The sequence below is a fragment of the Rhododendron vialii genome, chromosome 11a (genome assembly GCF_030253575.1).
Source record: "Rhododendron vialii isolate Sample 1 chromosome 11a, ASM3025357v1".
NCBI lineage: Eukaryota > Viridiplantae > Streptophyta > Magnoliopsida > Ericales > Ericaceae > Rhododendron > Rhododendron vialii.
In genome coordinates this window covers 26,705,532-26,727,601 of record NC_080567.1, presented here as the reverse complement: position 1 = coordinate 26,727,601, position 22,070 = coordinate 26,705,532, and the positions used below count along the sequence as shown (strand labels likewise).

Below are 22,070 nucleotides of genomic sequence, written 5' to 3'. Positions count from 1 at the left end.
TTATTCTACCTTAAATCCGGCCGAAAGAGCAGGTACTAGTTTGCGGACGATTTCGGTAAAATGAAAAAGACGTCGGCGGCAGCATAGAAATCTGTCTCTCAGGTACTAGTTTGCGGACGATTTTGGTAAAATGAAAAAGACGGCGGCGGCAGCATATAAATCTCTCTCTCTCTCTCTCTCTCTCTCTCTCTCTCTCTCTCTCTCTCTCTCTCTCTCTCTCTCTCTCTCTCTCTCTATTCTAGACTCAATAATAGAATTGGGAGTGAAATAATATACTGGTGTTCAATTTTTTTGGATTTATGTGGGTATGTATAATGAGAGAGAATAAGGTAGTGAGAATGTGAGAGGATAAATGTGGAAGTGGTAGAATGAGGAAAGAGAGTGAATGAGAAAGATACTGATAATGATAACAGAGATAGAGGACAAGTGCCACATTTGGTAGGGTTTTCTTTAATCTAATGTATGTGGACGCGTTTATGTATAAGGTGAGAATGTATGTGGACGCGTATATGTATAGGATGAGAGAGGAGTGGAGAGTTAGTTTGAATAGAATTTTAGTTAGGATGTAGATAGGAAAGATAAAAGATGAATATGAATCCCTAATTTTCTGTATATCTAAAGTTTAAATATATATCTTAAACAATAACGCAAATAATATCAATTATACACGTAATAATATATTTTAATTATTCAATCTAATTAATTATTAAATTAGAAATTTAACAATATAAATTTGTATTAACAAAAATTAGGTCAAAAATCCGGGTCGTTACAATAATGAAATTTTTTTTAATTTTTCTTTTCTTTTTCCTTGAGTTCCAAAACAAAGCGTAAGTCTTCGTTCTTCCTAAATTTTGTTTCGATTTTTTTGTTTGTCTTTACTAGTAACTTTTTAGATTCAGATTTTACTAAATATTTTGAGAAATAACCACTTGGTTTTTTTTTTTTTTTGGTCAAACAGAAATTAATAACCACTTGTTAAGTTCAAGAGAACGGAGCCCAAATTAATTAGTGGAACACACCAAGCTCCGTTTGGAACTTAAGAAAAGGGAAAGAAAAAAAAAAGAAAAAATGAGAGGAAAAATTTACTATTCACTAAACTTGAAATTTTTATTTTCCTCTCTCTTTCTCTTCCAACTAAACAACAGAATGGAATTTTTCAAAATTTTCTTTCTTTTTCTTGAGTTCCAAACAAAGCCTAAGTCTTTGTTCTTTGTAAATTTTGTTTCAATTTTCTTGTTCGTCTTTATTAGTAACTTTTTAGATTCAAATTAATTATTTGTCGCAACCAGAGGAGTCAATAAGAAAAAGATTATGACTAAAAGCAAAAAAATCTATAAAGACGGACGAATATGAAGCAGTTGGTATTGTTATCTCGTCGTACATAATTTTTTTTCCAACTTCGGTCCAAAATTTTATATACTTTTTTTATTTTTCTAATCGAAACGAATGATTAATTCAAAATTATAACAAAAAATCATGCAAAAATACTGGAAAAAATACCCGACCAAGAATTTAGGAAGAACGGTTGATATAGCTTGTGTTGAATACAAAACCACTCTTAATACAAAAACTTGAAAGAGCTTTAAACACAAAATTAGTAGCTTTTCTATAATTTTCTTGTGTCTCGTTCATCAACAATTACAATCTAAATCCACAATATAGATTTCGAAACAGAAACAGAACTGCAAAAGGGCGACAACCCTGATCGATTTTCGTTACGCCGATGGTTGATTGACTAGCCATCGATCTTGGTCGATGAACTTGTCTCTTGAGAATTTTTGCAATTCCGAAACACTTCTCTCCCACCTCACCCGCCTCGACGTGTCGGCCCCTGCGCCGCGACAGTTGGCCTCGGCGTACATGAAATTTTGCCTGATGTTGATTTGAAGACAGAAAACACAAACAAGAAAAAAAAAATTCAAGATCTTCTATAACAATTTTCTGAAATTATGATCATTGAATTTGATAGTCACATGAGAAGAATACAAGGCCATTAAAATTTGATTTGATAATGTCAATTGTTTATTAGAGGTACAGACGATAGGAGTCTAAAAAAAATAAAATAAAATTACCAAAAGCGAAAAAACTTCATTAAAGACGAAAAAGTTTGAACAACTTTTTTTACTGCCTTTAGGATCGTCTTATCTGACATTCTAAAGTTCGGTACATACATTTATATTTTTTTATTTCTCTCGTAGACGCGAATGACTAATTTCAAAAGTTTTGGCGAAAAACTAAATAAAGGATGGCGTTTCGCTAAGAGATTTTTGGGTTTTTTTAGTTTTATCCTTATTCAATTTTTTTATTTTTGCGTTTGTTAGTTTTGCACCTCACTTTTTTAGTTTTTAAATTTGTCTCGTCAAGACGAATCGAAAAAGTAAAAAATTATGACTTTTACACAAATGTTTTTTGAAATATCCAAGATAAAGCCCGAAAACCAAAAAATGTAAAACACAAAACTAACAAATACGTTTTTTTTAATAAGGACAAAACTAGAAAAAAAAGATCCAAAAATCTAACCGGAACGGCACCTAAGAAATAGCAAAACCAGTTCAATTTCTTGCCCTTGAACAAGTTGTTGGAATTGGAAACATGAGAGAGAGGGGCACTGAAGTACGAGAAATTTTTCAGTACCAGGTGGGTATCGCGTGGTGCCCGCTTGGCATATCCGAGCCGTCCGATGCGATTTTGGACGGCTCGGATTTAGAAAGAAAAAAGAAAAGAGAGAAGGTTTCAATCTGAGCCGTCCAAGCGTGCATCGGACGGCTCAGGAGTGCCGAGCAGGCACCACGTGGGATATATCCGCTCGGCACTGAAAAATTTCACGTGAAGTACTTACTCACTGCCTTTGTAATGCCAAGCGTCCCATCCATCAGGAACCACCAGTGCACCCAATTCTGTGCCATGGAACACCACTCTGGAGTGAGGACCATATGCCCTTCCCAAGTAAGCTTTGCCAATCCCAAAAACAGAACCCCTTTCGAAAACAAACCCACTGGAGTCCTTTGCTGACTGCCTTCCCTGTGCTGTTATGTACCCTGCATACAATCTCTGTGGAGGTGCCAATCCCGCTGTCACCTTTATCGAACAGTCCTGCGCAGAAACGAGCGAATGACAACCGTAATCGGATCTTCAAGGCATTTCTTTGATGGATGTATGTAAAAGTTGTCACGACAGATTACAAAGCAAAAAAAAGGAAGAGAGCAGAGAAAGCATATGTAACGCAAGTATGGTACCTCATAGAAAGATTGGCCACTTCCCCAGATGAAATCCACTGCCCCTTCGATAGAGCATGAGTTGAAGTAATGGCGACCTCGAACGTCCCATAAGGTATCTTGAAATCCAATGAAAGCACAGTGATGAAAAGAGGATTTGTCGCCATAGATTCTTGCTGCCACTGCCGGAACCCAATTTTGTTGGACAATTGGCATGTCATAGGAATTCTGCTTGAATCATGAGAAGCCTTAATTTGTACTCACTAAAGGTTAAAAACAGGGACAGAGTTCCTGTCCGGTTTTGGACCTTTGCGGGCCTCACCCGACTCTACAATAATGACCAGAATCGTTCATTTTGTAGAGCTTGTGAGTATATTAGCTGCATTAGATGCATAAACGAAATAGATTGTACAACAAAAAATGGGCAATTTTAAGTTTCAATTTATTTTTTTGTCTGTTTGTACAAATTTGTTTTATTCATATACCTACCCATGAACGAAACAGATAGCACTCATAGTAGATAGGGTTCGATGGGGGAACCAAGAGAAAAAAAGTTCATCCGAGTGAATGTACTTTAGATTAGTATATATTTCGAAATGAGGACCCAAGTGTTTGTGGGATCCACCACTCATGTGAGTGTGGATGTGTATTTGGGTGTGTAAGTGTATGTGGTACTAGAATTATTGATATACAACAAAATGTATTAAAGTAATTAAACAAAGAATAATTTAAAAAGCCAATTACAAGGAAAAAATACAAAATTTGGAAAAAAGAAAAAGAAAAAAAGTATTCAGTGGGGGCACATGCCCCCGCTCGTCCTCAAGTGGCTCCGCCACTGCTCCTCCAGTCCTCCTCCCTCTCACTCTCTCTCTCCCTCACTCTCCGTTGGTTTTCAGATCTGGTATGGGACCTATGGATTTCTTTATTTTCCTTTTATTTTTAATTTTTTTTTTGTGTTGGTTGAAATTGTGGGTCCCACTAATGACGTGGCAAATCTTGTAAAGATGTTGTAAATTTTTGTTGTCATCGCAGCATTACTGTTTATTTTTTTCTATGAGATATGAGAAACTAAAACTACCATAGTCCCATCCCATGCACTATTTGCATTTCATTCGAGTGATCTCAAACTATTTGCATTTCAACTAGATTTTAAACTCCCATCCCATGCATGTACTTTAATTTTGTTCACAACTGCCCATGTTATGTACAGTACTTATTTTGTTCGTAATTATACCTAAAATACTCAAAGTTACACTTCATATTCATTTTATCTTAAAACGGGTGGAGCCGAGGCCCCCCACCGACCCATTGTAGCTCTACCACTGTTTCAGTGCCCGTAAGCTTTCAGTCATTGGATCGCACAAGAATATAGTAGGAGGCCGCTATCAAACCTAGCAGGGGATTTTATGGCATTTTGTATTCTCAACAAACGATTTTTCGTTTTTGTTTTCGCATTTTACGGGTTTTTCTCATTACCTCGAAAGCAATGCCCTTGGCAACGAAGTTGGCGGCCGCTGCAGTGAAAGTAGCAGAAGTATCTGTTGGGCCATGTCCATTCCATGTAATTCTTGTTTGCCCACTTCCACTCCCTTCAAGAACTATGCACTCTTTATCCCAGGGTATGGTCACCTTCTCCCTGCATATAATCCACACAATTTAAATTCAAAACAATCTACACTCAAACGCTACCGAAATAAATATATATATAAAAAAAAAAAAACGTCGTGACGTGGATCACATGCATGGTTACATATTATCGTAGAAATGTGTCAAAACATATATTACTTGTAGATGCCGGGTTTGACAAGGATATGGATCCAATAAGCATTGCCGGAACGGACGGAATTGACGGCCTCTTGAACCGTGGCGTGATTTCCTCTTCCGGATTTATCGACCGTGATAGTGGATAAAGATTTCGATGGACTACCATATGTAGTTATTTTACAATCTATGGCTGTGGAGACATTGGAAGAAGAACACATGAGCAAGAGTACTAGGACCAAAAACAATGGTCGAATCTCCATGTTTTTCTCTTAAGCTTTGTTTGGAAATGATAAAAATCACTGCTTTCTTTGGTTTGGGATTGATGGGTATTGCAGGAATACTTTTATAGAGGGAGCAAAGAGAGAGAAGGTTCAATTATTTACCATACGATAAGGAGTTAGATACATATTCATATTGGACTCTTTTTTGGAATCTTAATTAAATCTTCTTTCCTCGGCTCAGTGAGAAAGATATCTCAAATCCTATCCAAGATGTATTTTTGGTATGGAAATTAAGATAATTCCATGTTTTTGAATTCCATCCATGACCCACTTCAATTCTTAGTCTTGGCAGTAATAATTAACATTTTTTTGAAGTCGATCTGCATCTGGCCATGGGTGGTGCATGTGCCTTCCAGTAATTATTTTCTTGCAATGCATGCTACGTACGGACACGAACAAAAATGCACGTATCAGGATATATATGTCTGTGTCCGAAACAGTTCGATGCATGTGAATCCCACACGGTGTCCAGACGGAACAGTTGGATGCGCATGGATCCCACACGCGGTGATATAGAGACACGAGGTCCATCCATACGAAACAGTTATTACGGACGAAACTGTATCCGTATCTGTACATGCACTTTGATTAACGCATGTCTCTGCATTTTTATTCTGTTTAGCATTACGCAAGTTTCTCTGTAACAATGTTAACGTACAGGGAATAAACTGATGAGGAAAATGGTCCGACAAATGCTTTGCATTTTGAAACGGCGTTAACTAAATCGTGCAAACTAATTAATTACTACTAATCACCATCAATATCTATCTATTCTAATATATAAAGGGAGAGCACTACTTTGGTGTCTCCCTTCTTTGAAACCCTGTCATGTTTTTGTTTTCCACAATTACCCTAAAAAGAACCTCAATACTACACACGATAAAAAGAGAGAGAAATTAACTGTTAGGATTAAATTGTCATTTTAACAAAAGTAGCTATCCAAAGCAGTTACCACTTCCACTAACTCTCTCTTTTCTAAAGCCACTGAATGGGTCTTTATTGTCCAACCAACACTCCCCTTAGCCAGAACCCAACCTAGAACTTCCAAGGTAGGGTGGTCGCCTCCTCCTCGCAACACTTTTAAACTCAATGTTGATGGAGGTGGATTTTCTACCTTTTCAGAGGCTTGTGCAGGTGATCTGATTAAGGATGCAAATGGGAAATGGATTACAGGCTTTTCATGCAAATTGGGTTTCATATCTGCTCTTGAGGCCGAAATTTGGGCAATTATACATGGTCTCAAGATTCTCTTACAACGTAACATTACATTGGTGGAGATTGAAACAGATGCCTCTAATGCCATCCACCTTATCAACAATGCTACAAGCACCCATCATCTCTACAATTTGATTGTGAATTGCAGGTTCCTTTTGCACCAGCTGGGTGATCCACCGTTGAGGCATGTCATGAGGGAAGGAAACAAGTGTGCGGACCTCCTAGCGCAAGATGCAAAATCACATCTTTTTCCTTATTTATCGTATCTTTCAATTCCGTTTTGTATTAAGTATCAATTCTATAAGGACATGAGGGGTGTTACTTATCCCCGGACCTTGTATCCGTGTTTGTAATTTTCTAATTCCATGTTTTAACCAAAAAAAAAACTCTCTCTTTTCTCACTTCACTTCACGAACTCTTCATCGCAAATGTCCTCCCATTTAATATATATATATATATATATATATATATATATATATATATATATATATATTAGATCATTTACTGTATTTACTTATTTTTCCAATTTACTCTTTCCCGTAGACACATATTTATATTTGGTTTGCCATTTTATGAATTGTAAGTGAGAATTGAAACTACCTTCCCATATTTATGTTCTCTCTGTCACTTATAGTTTTTGGATTTAGAGTTTATTACTTAGCAGTTGCGCTTTAGGGAAAAGAAAAAGAAGCATGAATCAGATAAAGAAGTAGGTGTAGAAAAAGTGAATTGTTCTGTACCTGAGTAAAAGAAGAAATCGATTTTTGTAGGTATGAAAGTGACGCCAAAGGAAATTTTTTAGGGAATCTGGAGAGAAGAACAGTGAAAGGTGTGCAGTTTGTGGAGTTGGAGGACACGTAAGTAGTAATGGGGTGGTAACTATTTTTGGGTGGTTTTTTTGCTGTTAGAATAGATACTATAAAATACATTGATGATGATTATTAGTATCGATCACTCTAATATATAAAAGGGGGAGCACCACTCTGGTGTTTCTCTTGTCATGTATTTCTTTTTTTCAAAAATACCCTTTTAAGAAAAAAAAACACACAAAAAAAACAATTAATTGTAAAAATATTTTAGACATTTAAGAAAAAAAATCCATCTAAAACAGTTATTACCCTTCTCCGAACTGCCTACCCACGTTCCCCTCAAAATTGTCAGACTACACATACAGCCGTCACTATTATCTCTGTCATCGTCCTCTGTCTCGGTTCCACAATCAAAAGAAGAAAAAAAAAAACCCACAGTGCTAAACAATGGATTCTTCCTCTTTTGCTTACAAGAAGACAATAGAACACATTGCTTTATTGATTCTACAAGGTGTCTAACAGTTTGCTACTGCTAGGTAGTCCACTTTCTCATTTTTTCCTTTTCTTTGTTTGTACGTTTCATTTCTTTTATGTTGGTAGGAAAAAAAAAGAAAGATTAGTAAATGATGATTGTGTGGGATGGTTTTAAACTACACGTTAGACCATTTTAACTTAATTTTAACCATTTTAATAAAAACAATCGTAATTCAGTGATGATGCAATTGTTTTCCAGTTAGTAATTGATTCACATGACTAGAGGCCGGGCACACGCGATCGATGCGTGTGTTAGTCAGATTTTGGAGGCCAACATGAAGAAATTTTGTCAAAATTCAACTTGCACACGCATCGTGTCTGTCTTGGCCTCTAGTTCTTCTTAAGCCAGTATTACCTAATCAGTTTTGGACTCTCTCTCTCTCCAAACCAATACATTTCTTTGTATGGGGACTTGGAGTCGTATAGTATTTGTAAATTTCATGTGCTTAATTTTCATCAAAGAAATTAGATCTTTCCTTCGAGGCTTTGGGGTTAAAGATAGGTTAAAGATACAAGTTTTTCTTGTGAAAAACAATGTTTATTCATATTTGCGAAGACGATGTTCCCCTAGTTTTAGAGGAATCTGTTTTTATGTTATTTAGGACGGTGCAATTCTTTTTTATGTGGGGTAATGTAAGATTGTTAACGATTCGTGTTCAATCGGGTACTGCTTTATACTCTATCAGATGTCGAATTTCATCTTGTTAGAGATTGAGGTTCCTGCAACGTTGAAACATGAATCGAATCCGCCTGTCCCATGTGATCATTTAGCAACCTTAGCAAAATCAAACGTTCCAAAAATTGGCATTGTTAGAGGTAAAAATGTTACGTTTAATATTTTTTGCTACTTTAATTTTTCAAACTATACGAGAAGAATATATATTAGAGTAGTCATATCAACTTTTCACATTAATAGAGGGAAGAAAATAACAAAAAAAATGCCGTATTAAGAAATAGAAAAGTACCAATTGTTTTTATTGTTTTAAAGATTAATAATTTGGAAGGTAAACAAATATTCTTAAAAAGCTCCAATTTTTGCCCATCCAAATTTATATTGGACCGTATGCAAAAGCCCACTAGAGTGAGAACAAAGAGAGAAGCTCCAATTCTTGCCCACCCAAATTTATGTTGGACTGTGTGCAAAAGCCCACTAGAATGAGAACAAAGAGAGAAGCTCGACCGTATGCAAAAGCCCACTAGGGTGAGAACAAAGAGAGAAGCTCCAATTCTTGCCCACCCAAATTTATGTTGGACCGTATGCAAAAGTCCACTAGAGTGAGAACAAAGAGAGAAGGGAAAATGACGGCCAATGACGTGTTTTGATAATTAATACACGCCAAGAACATTTTCAATATTAACAAATGTTCTTAGCATGTTCTTGACGGGTATTAATTATCAAAAAACGTCGTGGACCATCATTTTCCCAAGTGAGGGACTCAACTTTTGAATGACGGATGGCCGATTATACATATTGTTTTTTTTTTAAAATTGTTAAGATTAGATTATCTGAAATCTAAAGAATATACGAGGGTGCCTATGGTTCACACTTGGGGGTGTCAGGTTCTCTGCAATGTGATTCCCCTCCAGTTTTGATTTTTGTGTGTTCATTTATGGTTCACCGATAATTGGAACTGTTTATTGTGTAGAGCTCGTTGAATTCTTCACGTATGTTGAAGTTCAGTGAATGCTGATAAATCAAGTTTTGCTATTAGCAACCAAGTTCTTCAAAGTCAGCAAATTTTTAAGGACTATGTAACTGTCTTGGCTTTTTGAGGAAAGAGTATGGCATAAAGGGCGGAAGTATTAAAATGTTCACGGGAAGGGAGCTCGGTTTTTGAATCCGATACATAATGGTAAATTGTCTTCATAAATTCTACGATTGAGATTGTGGTTAAAGAAGTTAATGCATCAACAAAGTCTCTTTTTAGGGCTGCGATTACACTTTGTTTGGTTTGAGTTTTGATGGAGACTTTTGGGGTAATGAGCGGAGAAAAATGGATGGAGAGATTAAAGTAATAATTAAAGATAAAATTCATTGAGGACTATGCGTAGAGAGAGTGACCGGAGGCTCTTGGTTTGAGTTTTTAAATTTTTCATAACTTTTTATTGAGATTTTTGTTGTAATTTTTTGTTTTACTCATTCGTCTCGACCGAGAGGAATCAAAAAGATAAAAATTTGGGTCAATGTTGGAAAAAATTCTTATAAAACGATAGTTTAGACTTTAGACAAAAAATACAATTGTTTGGTATTTTTTTCGTCTTTAGTAATTTTTTTTTTTTTTGCTTTTGATAATAATTTTGTATTTTTTAAATTCTTATCTTCGAGATAAATGATTAATCTAAAAAATATAGGAATATTTAAATATTCATCCTCTTTATTCATGTCATGTAAGAATTCATCCCGCCCTTTTTTCATGCTTATGTTTTCATCCTCTTAGTGTGTGAATTACCTTTCTTACCATGATATAAATATATTATGTTTATTGCTTTCCTAATTTAGTGGGATTAGATTAAATTATTTTCCCAATTTAGTGGGATTGGATTGGATTATTTTTCTAATTTAGTGGGATTTGGTAAATTTAAATATGATTGATTACTTTTATTTTTTTATCCTATTACTTTTATATTTCAAATTAAATCGCATCGAAACAATCATAATTCATGATTTTTTGGTAATTTTAATATGATTGATTATGTCATGTTTATTAAATCGGTTTCAAGCTAGATTACAAATGGTCATGAAACGTTGAAATCGACATGGTAATTTAACCATGAAACGTTGATCACGATAACACCTATTTTGACGGTAATTTAACAATATTTCATGGAATAAGATCAATTAAAAATATAACCTTTTTGGTTAATATGTGAGAATTTTAACATGATCAATACATGCAAAAATATGGTCAACTTATCATGTTAATTTCATAATTTATCATGTCTGGTTGGCCAATACCTATAATCCACAACACTAAAATGTGGTTATCTTATCATGTTAATTTAATAAAATATGGCCACTTTATCACCAATACAGAAGCACGTAATACAATTTTTATCCATGAAAACATAAGAATTAAATCCTATTCTCTAGTGCTAAATGCATCTCACAGCAACAAAGCTCTTCCTGTTCTCCGATAAGGCCTTTCCACCTCCAGCTTTAACGTCCAACTCCATCTACCAGAAAACGACGACTGTTGCACCGCCATCGACGGAGTCAAAACCACCATATCCACCGGCACGCCGCAAAGCTTCTGGTGGAGGGTGGGATGGAGGACAGCGACGGAGATGCAGAGGACGATGACTTGGATGTGGCGTACAAAGATGAGGATGTGAGGGATGGTGACGGGGATGCGGTATGTCGACGACGATGCGCACTGAGGATGGGGACGGATTTTTGTGGTGGTGATGGGCGACGGGGTGGCCTTTTATGGATTCCAAAACCAATTTTAGAAATATTCAAATTTTTAATGGGGTTTCCATTTTGTGGGGATCAAATTGCAATGGGAGGCGTAATTCAAGGGCCTAGTTCATTGCCGGGACTTGAAATCTTAGGATTTCATCCCAAATTTCGTTGATACATATACACACACATACATAAGGGCAGTTTTGGGATTAAAAAAGAGTGAGGATGAAAATATAAGTGCCAAAATTGAACAGGATGAAAACTTACAAAAAGTGAATTCTGAGGATGATTCTTTAAGTTTCCCAAAAATATAAGGTGAATCATACAACAATTCAGCAAAGAACATAATATGCAAAAGAAGGATAAAATTTTCAGTGCCGGGTGGGCATGGTCACGTGGTGCCTGTGCGTGTATCTCAGCTGTCCAAACGTGTTTTGGCGGCCCAAATTTGTTTGGATTTGAGGGGGTGTTTTGATAATTTACACTTAAATATATCCAAACAAATCTGGGCCGTCCAAAAAAAAATTTGAACGACTGAGATGCGCCCACGGGCACCACGTGACCATGCGCACCCAGCATTGAAAAATTTCTCCGAAAGAAGATGGACAAAGAAGTTAAGGAGGACAGAGTAGGTAAAGCGAACCAAACAGGCCCTTATCATCACACCATAACCAATGAAGTCTCCACGTCGCTCATTCTTTGGCCCCATAATTGACGTGGCAAGATCTTAATGGGCCTACAAGACTTTCACTCACTCTCTCTCTCTCTCCTCTAGCACTGAAGCTCCCTAATATATGCGCACATGGGTGATGCCATGGAAGAAAGAAAGAACTTTGAGAGCAACAGAAAAATAAAAAAATGATGGGATATTTAAAGAAAGAAAATGTGGCTCCGGTGCAAGAAATCAAGGGTTCAAACGTCGCCGGTGGCTCGAATCCCGACGGTGTTGGTGGCTTAGCGTCGCAGGAGATCGCTGCTCGGACCTCGTCGGTGGATAGTTTCTACGAGAAACTCAGCAAGCTGTTCGAGTCGTCTGGACTGAGTCTCCTGTGAGTAGACATTCACTTCCCTTGTTCATGGATTCTTACATGCAGAGAGAGAGAGAGAGAGAGAGAGATTTTTAATTTGAAATACGGAGCGTGCAAAATCTTTCTCTAGCTGAGGCTATGAGGGTTTAAGCTTGGGTTAGGTCTAATCTTTCTAACCAACTGAGGCTAGCTTAGTTGGCGAGGACTCTTGCATCTCATCAGAAAGCGATGAGTTCAAATCTCCCTATCTGCGTATATGAGTGTTCTTCCCTTATAAGAGTTTTTCTTTTATTTCTTTGTTTTTACCCTATAATAAGCTTATTTCTTGTATTAGTTGAGTTGTTGAGTTTGATTGTCTCGGCTACTCTCATAATTGATTCAGTGTACTGAGTTTGTACTTTGTGCTTCGTTTATGATGTAAATGATATTTACAAAATATTTTGAATAAAATGAGGGCTCCGATCATCTTTGTGGGACCTGATACAAGTCCCAAAGCCATATGTACACGGAGTATGTGATCAAACGTGTGTACACATATCAGCTTTGTTCACAAACACATACAGATTTTTATTTTACGCGTATCTGGACTAATTGTGGGGTCCTGAAAGTTAACAACTCGACAAACGGCCCCAAGTTTCACAAACACATGGGTACATGCAAAAGAAAAACAAAAGCAGTCTGAAAATTAGGCCCTACTCTGCTTACTATTTCTTCTGTTTTTTGGGAGCCAACCCGAGTACGGTTCTAGAATGCAGATGAAATGCTGCAATTGCATGGTTATTTTGGTAGTCGAGTTGGGCTTGTCCCAGACTTCCAGTTTATTATGCTCTCAAATATACGTTCAAATTGACTGAACAAAAACACATCAAAATGGCAGATTTAATTTCCGGGAAACAAGCTTGGACTTGTATGTGTTCTACAAAGAAGTCACTGACAGAGGAGGATTTTGTCTGGTAATTTCTTTTTCTGTTTATAGTTCATTTTCTGATGTAGGTTTCTTCATTATTATTATTATTATTATTTTTGCGAAGCGATCAAAGAGTGATGATGTACAAAGAATCTATTTAAGCGTGCCTCTTTTCATGCCATGATTGGAGTTGCATTTGTGAGGGAAAGGAAAAGCAGGAATATAGCAGTCGAAAATGAAGTGAAAGATGGTAAATTGTAGTAATTTATTCGGGTGGCTTATGCTTATGAAAATGAGAAGAAACTGAATAGGTACTTGTCGAAATTTTGTGGTGTAATCTCATTTCCATTTACTTTCCCACATTGAGAAAAATCCGAGATCCGGATATAGTATATTACACTATCCAAGGAGGATAGCTGGAATTATCTTCTGCATGATGCCAATCTCATAAAGGCAGAATTTCTTGGTAAGTAAAAGGAAATGCAAGCCCTCAGCCAATCCTGTTAGCGAGGAAAGTAAAAACTGATTTATCAGAATTCTACTCAGTGATGAGGATTAGTCGTTGTACTATTTAAAAAGCGACACCATTAACATCCATAATGGATGGTGAGGGAAGATTTTGTGCTGTCAAAATCATGAATCAATCCGTAATTTTAGAGTTTAAGAGAATCTGGTAGGGAACAGCCATTGGGGTTCAGATAAGAGCATGTGAAGTCTTACGCTTCTGGCACAGCTCATTGGATTTGTACACTGACTTGTTCAGTAAACTCCAGTAAAAAAAGGAGCATATTGGAATTGCTCAATAGAAAGTACTGCGTTGCAAGAAACAACTGCATGGTGATTTCACCATTCCCTCTTCCTGGCAAAATACTAGTATCTGATGCTTCGATCTACAATTAGGTCACTAAAGACGGGAAGTGGGTTGAAGTTGCATCTACCTTGAACACAAAAAGCATTGTTTCGATGTCACCGATTCAACTTCAAAAGCTTTACGCACAATTCCTTTACCAGTTTGAGCAAACCTATCACTACCGGACTCCTGCACAAGCAGCTGCTGCTCCAGGTTCGTGAGTTACTGCTATATGCAAAATATTTTCAGGGTGCTTTTCAGTCTTAGTTTTATTGAGCGTACATAATGATCTTTCAACTTTGCTCTTATAGAGAGGCTTTTGTCATTTGTTACTTGCATAAGACTGAGAAAGATTTTGCTTCAAATCCGTTGGCATAATTTCTGCAGGTCATTCTCCTTGTATGGGAGACAACTCAAACTCCTCAACAAGGAAGCGGAATCATGGCAACATTTCTCCCTTTTTGACGGTTGATTTGTTTAACAAGGATGGCCCAACCGCAAAAAAGAAGTGCAGCGACAACTCTAACCAATTGTCGACAGGTCTGTCGCAGTTGCCCGTTTAGGAGAACTTTTTCTGTTGCCTAAAAACCCAACTTGACTCTAGAGCAAGACGTAAGAACAAAACCGTTGTCTCTTTTTAATCTTTAAATCCATTCGAGGTTTTGGAGTAATCAATTTATTTTTCCTATTCAGTTGTACTACAAAATAAATTCTATTTCTTTACCTCATATCACTCTGAACTTATGTCATTTGAGAAAATCTGAAGATTGGAGTCGTGTCTAGTCTCTCACTCTGCATTCCGAAGTTAAGTGGTGTTGGCAAACGGCCCGTATATATCATTCTTGGAATACTGCTTTAGACTTGAAATCGTTCTTCATCTCTAATCCCATGTGGGTCTAATTCCTAATAATGATGATGTGCGGTGTACTATTTCTTCTCCAAAAGGATTGCACCAAAATGCATTGTATTGGAAACCATACCTATACTGTATTTTAGCTATCATCAATGTGGTTACCAGTTATACTTTACGGAATCTGAAAATCAAACAAAACATAGCCATCTTTTTTGATTTCTTGAAATGTGCTTGGCATTGTATGGACCTCAAATATCTTTTCACCGTGCACGAAATTCCCAAAGCTCGAACGGCATAGAAGTATCAAATTTGTGCATATTCAGTGACCAGAGAAACTATCAATTTGCTTCATCATCTAAGGCGGGTGCGCATCAGTGTTTTCTGTGGCGGGTTCACACCAGGATTTTATGTTCATGGTTTTGAAAAGCAGGGCCACCACCAAAAAAGAAACTTGTGCAGACACCACCAAAAAAGGACAGAAAGAAAGATCCTAATGCTCCCCTAAGATCAAGAAGTGCGTACCAGCTGTTTCTCATGAAGGAATGCGATCGACTCAAAAAGATCCATGGGGAGACCTCAGCAAGCCAAAATACCCGAAACATGGTTATAGATGCGTGGAGGCATCTTTCTGAGAGCGGTCGACAGGTACATTCTGCAAAGAAAACTTTTTTTTTTTTAGATTACCAATGACCTCTCTCCATCTTTAGCTTGTGTTGCAACTGATTTGCCAAACTGGCACATACCTAGCTGATAGATTGCTATTCTATATTGTGTAGCTTTATACCATGTTACACAAAATGTAACAGTACCCGCGTCAAATGTTCACACAGCCGGATAAGTGGTATGAGATGTGTCCAATATGTTTAGTTGGGACGTGGGCATTCGCCCAACAAGCGTAATTCGTAACTCAAATGTTCAATTAACTATGCACAGAAATTCGATATTTTGCATCAAATGCCTCAAGTCACTTTGTAAACGCTAGATTACCTGGAAAGTAAAAGAAATATTCCCGTTATAGGAATATTTTGTCTTTTACCATTGTCGTTGAGATGGAAAATGAATGGATCTGACACTTGGACACCTGGTCCTGCCCACCTCCAACACGTGTACCCGAGGCCATGTGACATAGGTTTTAGGCTCTGTTTGGATCTCGGATTCATGAAGGGATTTGTGAATGGAAAAGAAGGGGGAACCGATTTGTGTAGCTGATTCTCTCTCTTTTCCCTCTGCAAATTTCTCCGCAGATCTAAGATCCGAACACAACCTTAGAAACACCGAGTGTTGATAACAGGGCCCTGTCCCAAAATATGTGAGCTCTCTCCTTACATTTCATTCCGTATATTCTCTAGGTATGACCATTAGTTCAGTTATCACATTTGATAAAAAAAAATCAACCTACTAACCTCTAGGTTTAAGGGCTCAAGCCCCGGTACAGCCACTTTGTGGATCAGATATAAAATTATGTCATTACCAAGTCTACTCCCAGACACCCATTTATTCAGAATAATTGGGCAAATTTCATCCTTTCTATGTTTACAGCCATATGTTGAAGAGAGTATGAAGGACAAGGAAAGATTCAATAGGGAAATGAATGCCTACAAGGAGCGGAAGAACATGCCCGGGAAGACAGATGGTGACTACCATGTGAATGTGCAACTTGCTCCTGGAAACTTCTTTATCCCAGATGAATCCGCAGCTGAATTAGCCAGTCGACTGATGAAGAACGGGCAACCAAATGAATCTGCAGCTGAATTAGCCAGTCGACTTATGAAGAACGGGGTCAACGGGCAACCAACTGAAGACACCTTATTCCAGATTAACTGGGACAGTTACTGTGGGTCACTTGATATACCCATTTAAAAGGATCGGTAGCTGGTTTTGTTTCTGAAACATATGGCGCCGTGGATGGTGCCCCTTTTGGGAGGTATGTCGCATATGGTATCGTTGTCTCCTTTTTGTATAGTTCCTGTTTGTGTAGTTGCTATAGTCTAAATGCGTATACACGAAAGATCTGCATGTCTCCGGGGGAGGTTTTGTGCTTATGGTAATGTTGACTGTTTTTGCATGTGTCAACATACTCTCCTTTATGTACGTTGTACGTCTTGTTTTTTCTTTTTCTTTTTTGGGGAGTTTCTATGGTTTAACTGGATTCCGATCGAGATTCTCTCCGTTTCAATGCACGACATTGCAACATCAAACTATTGTCGTATAATCGCCATTTCATTACGAGTTTTAAAACCTCCTTTATCTGTTTCTGGATTCAAAACAAAAAAGATTTGCTGATGTGGCTCATGAAGATGGGATTGGAAGATGCTGCCAAGCAGGGGTGCTCGGCACCGCTGCCAAGAATCTTCTCAAGAATGGGTTTGCGACTTGAGATATTCAGATGAGAAATCAAGAAATATAATTCAACTTTCTTGACTTCTCCAGTTCATTTCCACATTGTCTTGAGTTCCATCTCTGGAATGAACCTTTGTTGAACTGTTCCATGTCTTTTGATAATAATCCCCTGCGGATCTGCAAATTTTCCCATCAGCTCCCCGGATACTACCTTTTTTCTAACTGTGGTTTTCTAACTGTGGTTTCGGTCCCTTTTCATTTTGACCATCACTATACAGTTCCGTGTTCGTTTGAACAGATCCTTTTCATTTTTATGCACTACATACAGAAATCTAATGACCGATGATCTGGTGGCTGACCTGACTTGGGTTCTAAAACTTGTAATGACCGGACAACAACGTATAAGCTGTTGATTAATCTGCGCTTCATCTATTCGGATTCGAGCCTTTTTGAAAATTTTGAATGTGCGAGAGATTATTTGACAGAATGGGAGTGTGTTTTTCTTCTCCTGCATTTGGGACCAACCCAATTTGTGAAATTTGGATTCTATCCTTGTGAACAGAACCAAAAGAGATGAGGCAAAGTGTACTCATTGGTATCGTTAATTTTTCATCCAATTATCAAAAAATTGCAAGAGCTTCAGATTTTGCTTCAAAATTGTTTTCCCTTGGAATTCGGTCGGAGAGAAAAGGAAAAGTGGAAAACAAATAATGGATGAACTCCAATATTATTTGGAACTCCCATAACAATAGATGAAAATATAGCTTGTTCACAAATTAAATTTTTACATATATATATGAGATGAACAGTTTACAAGGAATATAACAACAATATATACAACACAAAAGGGCTACAATGTAGTGTATTTCTCCTCCAGCTGTGGAAGGCGTAGAAGTCATCAGTGCCCGTCTAGGTAGGTAATGGGCCCGAGAGATGTCATCGGGCTCAACCTTCGAAACAACTAAAATTCGTGACTGTGAGTGCAGAGCGAGATTTGAGTTTGGAAGCGAAAATCATTTCGAAGGATTATATTACTAACTCACCAAAATTAAAAAATGTTGGTCAACATTTTTTAAATTTTGGTGAGTTAACAACATAATCCTTCAAAATGGCTTTCGCTCCCGCACTCAATCCTCGCAATCGCGAATTTTAATTGTTTCAAAGGGTTTAGAAAGACGTTTTCACTCTCCTGCTCGTGCACCCATATCCGCGCTCGCACACACATAATGTGACTTAGCGAGACGCACCAGCTGTGTGAGAGGAGGAGGAAGCATTGCATCCGAGCAGTAGGATATATTTTCCATTTCTTATCCATTTGAACTTTCAGCATGTGATAGTATTCCTTTATGAGATTGGCTTATTCATGGAAGAGCCGTGGATAAATCGTTTTAGGAGTTACACGTTCTTAGTTGTCCGTTTAGACACTGAACGGTTCAAATTTAAAAAAAAAAATTATTCACCAGAAGAGTTCATAAAGCTTCCAAGCAGTAGGATATTTTTCCATTTGAACTTACAGCATGTGATAGTATTCCTTTGTGAGGTTGGCTTATTCATAAAGAAGCTGTGAATAAATCGTTTGCGGAGCTGCATGATTTCAGTATTGAACGGTCCAGATTTAGCTCCGTAAACATTTATTTACGGAAAGCTCGGTAATAAAGTTTTTCGTTTTTCTCTTCCTTTATTTGTCTAAGCCGAATAATTCAGTCAATGACTGAGACGAGATGAACACAACGACCACCACCACCATCACCGCAGAACAACCTTATCACCACCTCACACCGAAAAACCACCCACCACCAGAAACCCCAACCTACTCCCAAAAGAAACTCCTGCGCCTGTTGAACACCAAATGCACCACTTCCCTTCAACATCTCAAGCAAACCCATGCCTTGATACTAAGAACCGACCATTTCCAGGACCACTACGTATCTGGGTCCTTGGCAAATTCCTACGCGAATCCTGATTTCGAAACCCTAGACTTTTCGGTACGGGTTTTCGACCAGGTCCGAAACCCGAATGTCTTTGTATGGAATTCTTTGGTCAGAGGGTTTCTTGATAACAACCAGCCATTGAATGCCTTATCTTTTTATAGTACTAAAATGGTGGGTTCAAGGTCTAAGCCTAATAAGTACACTTATCCTCTATTGTTAAAGGCTTGCGCTGTTTTGGGCGCGGTTGAAGAAGGGGTGCAAGTCCATGCCCATGTGGTGAAGTATGGGCTAAGTGGAGGTAGGCATGTAAGAAGTGCTGGCGTTCATATGTATGTATCGTTCGGGCGAGTTTTGGATGCCCGGAACGTGCTTGTTGGAGGTCCTGAACCAGATGTTGTGTGTTGGAACGTGATGATTGATGGGTACTTCAAGTGTGGGAATGTTGAAGAAGCTAAAAAGGTGTTTGAGGATATGAAAGAAAAGAACATTGGGACTTGGAATGCCATGGTCAGTGGCTTCGCTAGCTGTGGGATGATTGTGGAGGCAGTGGAGAGTTTTAACCGAATGCCGGAAAAGAATGATTTATCTTGGAGTGCAATGATTGATGGGTATAACAGAGGAGGCTATTACAAGGAGTCCTTGGCAATTTTCAAGGAAATGCAAAGGGAGAAACTTAAGCCTAGTAAATTTGTACTGTCTAGTGTTCTAGCAGCCTGTGCTAATTTGGGGGCTATTGATCAAGGCAGGTGGATACATAGGTACATTGAAAGTGAATCAGTTCCACAGGGTGCTATATTGGGGACTTCCTTGATTAATATGTATGCTCAATGTGGGCTTATAGACTTGGCACGGGAGTTTTTTGACAACATGAAGCAGAAAGAAGTTTTTACTTGGAATGCCATGATTGGAGGGCTTGCTGTGAATGGTCGCGCAGAGGATGCGATTCAGGTTTTCTTCCAGATGCAAAGGGAGAAGATGAAGCCAGACGACATCACCTTTGCGGCTATTCTAAATGCTTGTGCTCATGGTGGATTGGTTGATAAAGGGTTAGATTTTCTCCATTCTATGAAGCAAGATTATGGAGTTGAGCCTAAAGTAGAGCACTATGGTTGTGTGGTTGATCTGCTCGGAAGAGTAGGGCTCTTGAAGGAATCAGAGGATGTAATAAATTCCATGCCAATAGAACCCAATGCAGCTGTTTGGGGAGCGCTTTTGGGTGCTTGTGGGAAACATGGAAATGTCGAGTTGGGTGAGAGAGTAGGGAAGATATTACTTGAATTGGAGCCACGGAACAGTGGCCGGTATGCCTTGTTATCGAACATCTATGCCAAGGCAGGGAGGTGGAAAGACGTTGAAAATTTGAGAAAATTAATGAAGGAAAGAGGGGTGAAAACAAATACTGGAAAAAGCTTGATTGATGTTGATGGAACTGTTCATGAATTCAAAATGGGAGATGGGTCGCACCCTCAAATGCAGGCAAGGATCAAACTTTCCATTGACATAGCTGAAATTTTTCTATTTCTTAATAGACTGAAATTGAACACTAGTGCAATCAGAAAGTTCACCATTTTGATAGATAGACAACAGGAATCACTCTAAAATTATAAGTAAGTTTATTTGACAACACTTGAGTTTCATAGTAACATTTCGCATTCCAGTTTATTGGTGTAACTTTCAAAGGTACAGAGAATCACTCGAAAATTCTATGTTTGTTTGAAACATACATGCATTGAGGCTTTTAAGCACTCAGATAAGGTTGAGTTCATGGTTCTAAATGTCTCTTGAAGTTAAAATTTCCTTGTCTCTTTTGCAACGTTTCCAAATGGTGTTTCTTTATCTATACCTAAGCAAAATTTTGAAATGTGAATGCAGGATATCTACTCTTTGTTGGAAGTAGTCATTAGAAAGTTGAATTTGGAAGGGTATTTGCCAAAAACATCAGAAGTTTTGTTCGACATTGATGAGGAGGAAAAGCAAACTGCATTAAGGTATCACAGTGAGAAGCTTGCTATTGCTTTTGGGCTTCTTAAAACAACACCAGATACAACTATCCGCATTGTGAAGAACCTTAGAGTTTGCGATGACTGTCACAATGCAACCAAGCTCATTTCAAAGATCTACAACCGGAAGATAATTGTGAGAGACCGAGTGCGGTACCATCATTTTGAAAATGGAGCTTGTTCCTGCCAAGATTTTTGGTAGGTTTCATCCAGATAGCAGAACGACGAATGTCTCCCAAATGATGTTGAAAATTTTAATCTGCATATTAACAAGGAGAAAATCATTTCCCAAATTATCGATACAATTATATCCCTGCCTAGACCTTGTAATAGTAAGCTATCATTTTGTGAAATATGAGACCTATGACTTCGCAGTGGAAAGAACAACTTTATATCCCAATCTTCTGTATTCTTTGGTGTTAGAAAATTTTGTTCTTTTTTTTTTTTTTCCTTTTGAATTACATGAGTAAACAACCTTGGTTTCAATTGCAAATACTTTCCAGATTACTTGAAGTTGCTAATATTGGAGAATCTTAAGTTGATGTTCATGTGGTGGCAATTTCTGGAGAAAAGAAAGAAAAGTATTCTACCAATTTACACCTTTACGGGACTGATCATCTGCAGGCATTCTTTTCAGTTTGGATGGCGGAAATCTTGAGGAGGAATAAGAATGTGATGCCATACTTCCATCATTCCGATGTTTGGAAGCAACAACAACATGAATGTGATACCATACTTTCATGATTCCCACGTTTGGAAGAAACAGAAATAGGAATGTGATTTCTGATAACACATCAAACTAAGAATCACATTTCTAGATTGAGTAGGAATCGATCTGATTCTTCCGTTACTCCATGGTAATCTTAGATTCCTGAGCTTATCCAAACACTGGAATGAAATTACTTCAGGTATTATATTCCTAGGAATTTAATTCCTA

General features: G+C 37.8%; 3 protein-coding genes across 3 annotated transcripts; 2 read left to right on the top strand and 1 right to left on the bottom strand.

Moving 5' to 3' along the window:
• Window positions 1-1,491: 1,491 nt before the first annotated feature.
• Window positions 1,492-5,259, bottom strand: LOC131307479 (putative pectinesterase 52). Its single transcript, XM_058333992.1, has 5 exons — window positions 5,004-5,259; window positions 4,695-4,854; window positions 3,240-3,446; window positions 2,843-3,096; window positions 1,492-1,875 (listed from the first exon to the last, which is right to left on the bottom strand). Exons 1-5 carry the CDS (start codon window positions 5,240-5,242, stop codon window positions 1,719-1,721), a joined length of 1,017 nt encoding a protein of 338 aa, XP_058189975.1. The 5' UTR covers window positions 5,243-5,259; the 3' UTR covers window positions 1,492-1,718.
• Window positions 5,260-12,006: 6,747 nt separating this feature from the next.
• LOC131307477 (high mobility group B protein 10-like) lies at window positions 12,007-17,060 on the top strand. The gene is made up of 6 exons (XM_058333991.1): window positions 12,007-12,273; window positions 13,130-13,205; window positions 14,060-14,222; window positions 14,397-14,549; window positions 15,293-15,507; window positions 16,402-17,060. Exons 1-6 carry the CDS (start codon window positions 12,083-12,085, stop codon window positions 16,720-16,722), a joined length of 1,119 nt encoding a protein of 372 aa, XP_058189974.1. The 5' UTR covers window positions 12,007-12,082; the 3' UTR covers window positions 16,723-17,060.
• A 1,799-nt stretch (window positions 17,061-18,859) lies between these two features.
• LOC131307476 (pentatricopeptide repeat-containing protein At5g66520-like) lies at window positions 18,860-21,530 on the top strand. The gene is made up of 2 exons (XM_058333990.1): window positions 18,860-20,609; window positions 21,006-21,530. Exons 1-2 carry the CDS (start codon window positions 18,924-18,926, stop codon window positions 21,333-21,335), a joined length of 2,016 nt encoding a protein of 671 aa, XP_058189973.1. The 5' UTR covers window positions 18,860-18,923; the 3' UTR covers window positions 21,336-21,530.
• The last annotated feature ends 540 nt before the right edge of the window (window positions 21,531-22,070 follow it).